The sequence below is a fragment of the Teleopsis dalmanni genome, chromosome 2, assembly GCF_002237135.1.
Source record: "Teleopsis dalmanni isolate 2A chromosome 2, ASM223713v2, whole genome shotgun sequence".
Lineage (NCBI taxonomy): Eukaryota > Metazoa > Arthropoda > Insecta > Diptera > Diopsidae > Teleopsis > Teleopsis dalmanni.
The window spans coordinates 26,975,516-26,983,160 of NC_051847.1; the positions used below are offsets into that span (position 1 = coordinate 26,975,516).

Here is a 7,645-nt window from a genome sequence, read left to right on the forward strand (position 1 = left end):
AGTGAGTGAAATTTCTATTAAATTTGTTTAATAATAGTTTTATACATAATTATAACTAAAATTTGTTGAATTATTGTTATAAAACTATTTATTGAATATATCTTACAATTATTTAATACAAAATTGTAATTAAATGCTTTATTTACAGAATTTTATCAAACACACGAACCAAAACACAACAAGAGAAACTTCAAAATTAATCTCCAATATATAATATAAACCGTGGAGATTAAAAATGTAGATTAATTTAATCTTAATATAATGTAAACGGTGGAGATTAAAAATGCAGATTAACTTAATCTCGTTCTTGTAATCTCACAATATAAACATAGTATTACCTATTAACAATTTGAGTGTTATAACATATATCCGACTTTGAACCCGGTTAAAATAAATTTTATTTTAATATAATATGATATTGGTTTAATTTTTTCAATGTGAAACATTACTGCATGTTAATATTAGAATACTTTCACTTATTAGCAAAATCGTATATACATCAAAATCCATTATAAAAATCTCTACCTCAACATACAACCATGCGGCCAAGCTTATCTATAGAAAATGTATGTAAAACACAAATGAAGAAATTGTTTTATCGTTCGTTGCTGCCGCGGTTCTACGTAGTTAAGGTGAAAAATTGTCATTTCGGGGAGAATTAATAATTTTTTCATTTTTAGTGGTGAAAATGTTATTTATTAAAGCATAAACTTTTTCGAAATATTAAAAGCAATAAGAGAAATGTGAGTTTAAATAGTTATTAATCAATTTTCTGAATTGCTATCAAAAAGAAAAATGGTGAATTATAAGTGCAAGCGGAAAATTGGAGAACCATAATGTTGCGTATTGTGCACACAAAATGTAGAAAGGCTGTAGTGTGAGTGAAAGAGAAATACAATTTTAATTTCTCTTATCCACAATAGAAAATAAAAGTAAAAACAATAAACGGAGTAATATATTTTGTAAACAGTGAATAAAAACACAGGTGAGCGCGTTTTTAACAACAACAATTCCTATAAGAATTGCAACTGTAAATATAATGCCACAAATTCATGTTTATTTTATTTTCAAATTACTGTTTATTGTGTAATTACAAACTGAAGCATAGTTTTATTCTTACAGGTTTCATTTTATTTGTTAAATTAACTATAAAAATGGATATTCAAAATAAATCTGCTATAACGGATTCTGCTGAATTGCAACTAAAGAAAGTTGAAGAAGTTAATTCAAAAGCAGACAAAATAAATGATGAGCAAAACGATCATATACCTCTCAATACCACTGAAATAAAATCTTCTAATACGCGGAAAATGTCTCCAATAAAAGATCATATTTCAGCCGATAAAACATTAAAAAAAGATACAAGTAAGGAAATTAAAACCATTGAAAATGACACCGAAGTTCTGAAAGGTGAAAATAAAATTAAAAATAAAAGCGCTGAGAATGCAAAAGATCTTCTGCCAGTGACAAAGAAAAGTCCTTCCCCGACAACGCAATCTCAAACGCCACCTCAAGCAGAGGCCGCAAATTCAATTCCAGACAATATTCTGTCCCCTCCAAAGTCCGAAACACAAACTGATGAAACTAATACTGCGACGTCATCATCTCCCGCTTCTGATTCTCAATTATCACCCGAAGTTGTGCCTGAAATCAAACCTAAAACCAACAGTTCTCAAGCTTCACCTCGTAACACTGACAACTCAGAAGCACCAATTTCTACAAAAAATCTGGGTCGTGTCGTTCAACCGATAAACATTGTTGCTAATGGCACTATACCAAAATCTGGTAAACCTTTAATGGCGTCCATCAATAAAAAAATCAACAAATCATCACGCTCAACGCGTCCAAGAAAGCAAAAAGTACCAATATATGAAAGTGAGGTAAATAGTTAAAGATAATTCATATCTTATTTGTTTAAATCTAACGACGTTTTTATCATTTGTAGATAAGCGATAATAAAGTTGGCATCAAGCTATGTATTAAAAAGTCTGATGCAACAGTAACTGCAACTGCACCAACTCCACCCACATCTTCAAAACAAATTCGTAAACGTTCCCGTAAATCAAAATCTCGTCATCGTGTCGATAGCGATGACAGTGAATATGAAACGAAACGCAAAAAAGATCGCAATCCCAATAACAACAATGAACGTCAAAAAAAGGTTTCATTCAGTGGAGTCAAAGCAGAAGAAGCAAGTGAACCAATTGAGCAAAGCATATGGGGATCAAAGATTCCAGAAGATGTACTCTATCAAGTAAGTAAATAATTATTGAAATATTTTTTTTATATATATTAATGTGTTTAATATTTCTTTTAAGATTTTTGAAAAGGCAGTTGAAAAAGAAGGATCTTTGCCAACATTATGCCGTTTGGGAAGAGTATGCGCTTTATGGCGGCGAGTATCAGTGCGACCCACATTATGGAAAGTATTAGACCTTACAACTTGGTTTAAAGAAAAATCTAGAACTGAACTTAGGTTGAAGTGGGTTGTGGATAATCGCTGCAGCTCTTGCACAGATTTAAATATCTGTAAGTTAATTATATTACAAATTATTATGAAACACATATGAATACAATATTTGTTTTTTTTTTTTTAGCAAATTGGAAGGTCACTGACATTAACTGCTTTCTTCACAAATTAGCTGCTGGATGTACAAACTTAACGGGTATTACATTAGCGGGCTGGAAAGGTTTCACATGCGATCATTTGGCGTTTTTAGTTAACAATATGAAGAAATTAGAACGGATTGATTTAAGCTCAGTTAATGTAACTATTTTTGATTCTCTTTTCCAACTAAAGCTTATATTACTAATGCACTTATTTTGATAATTAGGTTGAAATGAATGCAAGTAAAAGTGCTGTTGGCCTGCAATCCCTTTGTACTGCATTGCAGACAATGAATAAACGGCTTACGCATTTGTATTTGGCACATAATCGTCTGGCAGGAATACCACAAATTGTTAACATTTTATCGGTATAATAAAAATAGTATTTAAAAGTAGAAAATATTAAATTTATTTTTTAATAAAGGACCATTGTGCGAATCTGGTGCTCCTGGATCTCTCTAACGTAACCACTCAAGCCACTTCACATGGGATACTACGCATAGAAAAATTACAACATGGTTGCAAAAAATTAAAGGTATTGCGTGTTACCAACTCGCAAATAACGCCTAGTACAGCAACAATGCAAGAAATGGTATATAAAATGATTATATATAAATTATGTTTATATCAAATTTTGTTACTGCAGATGGATTCGCCTGGATTTCCAAATTTGGAAGAATTATCAATTGCTGCTTTAACTGACGAATCGCGTGTTATTGGTGATGAACATTTGCAACGCATCCTTAAGACTAGCTCAAAATTGAAGCTGCTTGATGTACGTGGCTGTGCGCGTTTAACACATGAAAGTTTAATCCGTCTGCCAGCTTGGGATATAAAACATTTATTTTTATCTGGTTGTTCAGTAACGAGAGATAATTGGTAGGTGGCACACATAAAATATATATTAAAAAAATGTTAAAATTAATTTAATTTACTTTATAAAAAAAGCTCGGGCTTAGAACTAATTGCATCTAAATGGGCACATAGTCTTATTGAATTGGATTTAGCATGGGCAAATGTTCAACAACCTTTGGATAATGCTTTACGTGCATTGGCTGAAAAGGGTAGTGAATCACCTTTGGCGTAAGTTATAATTAATTCAACTTTAAGCAGTTATTGTTTTATTAATGAATTCAATATTTAGGCATTTAAATCTATGTGGTTCTTCGGTATCTGAAGAGGCTGTCAAAGAGATTTTATCTAACTGTGCATATATGAGTTCAATTAATCTTTCATCATGTCGTGGTTTACCTCGTGGCGTTAAACGTTTAATGCAAGGTCAACACGAAATAAAAGAATTAAGAGATGTACTAAAGGTTCAAATGAAAGTCAAACTACCTTCTCAATTAAAAAAAGAAACTGAAAGCTCAGAAGATACAAAACTAAAGCTTAATAACTCAACTGAAGATGTTGAGAAACGCGATGGCATTTTAGACAGTGGAAACAGTCATAATTAATAATGGGTTTCTTGCTAAGATTGCAAATATGAATATACACTCAAACATATGTGTATATATGATTATGTATATACAAATATATTTATATATATATATATAAACATATATATATTATATATAGCAACTTAATACGTAGTGCAAATCAAAATAATAAGGTGATGATTTTTCGATACTAGCGAAACAAAGGTATTAATGCAATATACTTCTTATAAAAATTAATTTCTCTAAGTAACTCTGTAGCTATCGTAGCATTTCTAATATTAGTCCAAGTATTATTCCCTAAACTAACTTTAGTTATTTGCAAAATTTCTTTTACATGTGAAAAACACCTTTTTCCATGATTTTATTATACATACGTGATAATAATTGTATGAAAAGTGGTTCTCTTATATATCTTGTAAGACGAATAGATAATACATAGACAACAACAAATATGTAGTTTTTACCTAAACTTCCTGCCATCATAACTCAAAAAACTATTCAATATTTGCACACCAAGATCCATATTGTTGAATATTTGTTAAAAATTTCAAAAATGCCCTAGATAATTTTTTTTGCTCCCTGGTGTTAATTATTAAACTGTTATCTACGCTGAATATATGGTATATAATATTTTAAGATAATACATATATTTATATATATATATATAATTGCTATATAACTTATATATATTGCAATCAAAAAGTATCCGAAATTTGTAATATAAACGAGTTGCAAATGACATATTACGAAGTATATTGTAGTAAAAGTAATGAAGTTTGATTAAAGTAGAAATGAACAAAAATATATAAATCACATAAAAATTTAGAACATTTTCCATTTGTTAAGAACAGCAATATTGCTATTGATACTTTTAACAAAATTTTTCGTTTCAATACTTGTTTAATGCGGGAAACAGACTACAGTTATTCGGAAGTTTTTTCTATATTCAAATTATATACATTGAAGTACTATATAAGAATACAGTGCTCTATGAATGTCTACATTATAAGGTCGCGCACAATACCACTTCTCGAGCTATGAGTAAAAAATGTTCATTATTGTCTTACATTAAAAATGTCACAGTATACAAATTACCATACTTAATTGAATTTCCCACCCATTCTCAATTTATTTTTAACTTCTAAACTCTTCCCTTCTCCCACACTACCATTACCTAACTCATGTATGCTTATTTGTAATTCCTTTATATTATCTGCTCCATAGATCCCTATGGGGCTAAAAAAACTAAATTCAATTCATATCAATTTTGAACGCACCCTTAACAATACTCTCTCTCTCGCGTCAGCAGTTTTTACTTAACTTAGTTCAAGTATATACATTTCTAGCCAAAAATATGGACATTAGAAAATTATATAGAAAAAGAATAATTTTTCCAGAATAAGTTTCAAGTTTTCCGGCTTAAGAAATTAAAGCAAAACAATAAAATAATTTCCACATAATAATATAACCTTTGTGACTTTTATTTCGCTCAAGCAAGAAAACCATTTCAAGCCACAGAAAGCCGCTATACATTAAAATGAACAAAAATCAAAGTGCTAGTATCAGCTCCAAATTTTAAAAATAATAAAAAATGATAACTTAATTCAATTCATATCAATTTTGCACACCGCCTTAACAATACTCTCTCTCACGCCAGCAGTTTTTACTCAACTTAATTTAAGTATATACATTAAAATAAACAAAAGTCAAAGTGCTGGTTTCAGCACCAAATATTCAAAATACTGAAAAATGTTTAAATATCTCAAATGTACTTCGTTTAAATTACTAATTATGGATACTTTTTTTACACAAACATTTAATTTACAGTTAATGTATAAAATTATACATTTATACATAAAAATAATATTCAAACAAATTTTATAAATCCATATAGTTTCGTATATAAACTAAATAAATAAATAGAGAATATTTACAATAATAAATAAAATAACTATTGTACAATTAAAAATAAATGTTCAATATTGGATACTGCCCTTTGACCACGCATAAATATTTTATATGTATATAAATAATTAAATCCAAATTTGTTTGTATATTTAATTCTAAAAGAATTAATTTATTCAATACATTAACACCAACACAAAGAAATATTAGAACCATTTAACATTCCTTAATCAATACTGAAATTTTATTTATCCATACATCCTCCGTTACTTATATATAATCAATATTGCACTATCATATACATTTATGATTTTATATCCATCTTAAATGCTTAAAGCTGTGTTTACACTTGCAATTATTAAATCTTATTAGTACATTTTTGTATGGGTTTTGTATAAAAATGGGAACACATTTGTCGAGTTAATTGCTTTAGTGTAAACGTGCTGTAAGTGATGAAATATTGTTCATTTACTTCTCACAGAATTTTGTTATTATAATTCAGTCAAATATAAGTTCCAGAGTTTAAATAGATAAGATCTGTAGTATGTGAAATGCATTCGCCTGTATCGAATTATCAATTACCATAAACAAAATATTTAGAAAAGTAAAGCAGTGCCTGCTGGTGCTCATGTAATTAAGTTTGTCTAATGTTTAATGTCTGCTACTGGTAGTAGACGTGCACGTAATTTAAATTTAATTTAAATTGTTGCAAGTGAGGGTAATGGACTCACAAATTATGAAAAAAAAAAAACAAATAATAGTAATGATAACTCGTATATTTGGTCAATCGTTAGGCTTTAAAGTTAAGAAGGTTTTAATTTTTTCCACGTGTTCCAGAAAAAAAAATGAAAATGAATTAAAATTTTAATTTTCTAATTTAAGACAATTATGCGATGCACTTTTTTTATTTGCAATATTTATATAAATTTAAGAATATGTTTTACTAATAATTTAAAATTTTATATGTGCAACTTTTAATAAAAAAAATTAAATTAAAATTTATTGAATATATTACTATTTATAAATAGATCCCTATTTTTATACTAATAATTCCCTTTTCTTTAAGTTGGCATATATATGAAAGGATATCCATTTATATTAAAATAAATATATTAATATAATTTCTTTACATAAGCATAATTTTAAAAATAAAATATATGAAAACAATAATTTGTAATATTAAATTATGTTATATATTTTTGCAAAAATTGCTTGAATTTAGTATATAGAATCTGTTTCTAGTCTGACAGAAATTCTATTGAACTTTCAATTTTATAAAATATATTGTATACATCTTAAGTATATATATTATAAAATTTTAATAATTTTCATTTAATTTGTGGCGTTAACCACACCACATCATTTGATTTTTTTTATATCAATACTAAATCAAAAAATGTAAATATTTTTTAAAAGTAGGTTTTATTCTGAACAATAGCTATTTCAAGCACTATAAATTTAAATATATATATAAATCTATATAATAATTTTTATTCGTTTAATGAACACATTTTAATTGTTAAACATTATTAATTATTAGATTTAAGCATTGGAAAGAGAAAAACTTTAAATACAATAAAAGCCTTAAGTAATTAAAATAAAATATTATTAAAGCAAACAATATTATTATTAAAGGTGAAATATATTACTGCAAAATTGAAAATACTACGATCATTGCTGTATATGTTCTTCTT

General features: G+C 27.7%; 1 protein-coding gene across 1 annotated transcript; it reads left to right on the plus strand.

Moving 5' to 3' along the window:
• Nucleotides 1-721: 721 nt before the first annotated feature.
• LOC119681830 lies at nucleotides 722-4,136 on the plus strand. The gene is made up of 10 exons (XM_038095121.1): nucleotides 722-985; nucleotides 1,123-1,880; nucleotides 1,946-2,254; nucleotides 2,319-2,529; nucleotides 2,598-2,767; nucleotides 2,835-2,975; nucleotides 3,032-3,199; nucleotides 3,254-3,486; nucleotides 3,556-3,690; nucleotides 3,752-4,136. Exons 2-10 carry the CDS (start codon nucleotides 1,155-1,157, stop codon nucleotides 4,062-4,064), a joined length of 2,406 nt encoding a protein of 801 aa, XP_037951049.1. The 5' UTR covers nucleotides 722-985; nucleotides 1,123-1,154; the 3' UTR covers nucleotides 4,065-4,136.
• The last annotated feature ends 3,509 nt before the right edge of the window (nucleotides 4,137-7,645 follow it).

Bases quoted from the DNA above. Each gene is read 5' to 3' on its own strand.
- LOC119681830 (XM_038095121.1), top strand. From the start codon at position 1,155: ATGGATATTCAAAATAAATCTGCTATAACGGATTCTGCTGAATTGCAA. The intron at 2,976-3,031 runs GTATAATAAAAA...TTTTTAATAAAG, and splicing joins AAATTGTTAACATTTTATCG to GACCATTGTGCGAATCTGGT. The intron at 3,487-3,555 runs GTAGGTGGCACA...TTATAAAAAAAG, and splicing joins TCAGTAACGAGAGATAATTG to CTCGGGCTTAGAACTAATTG.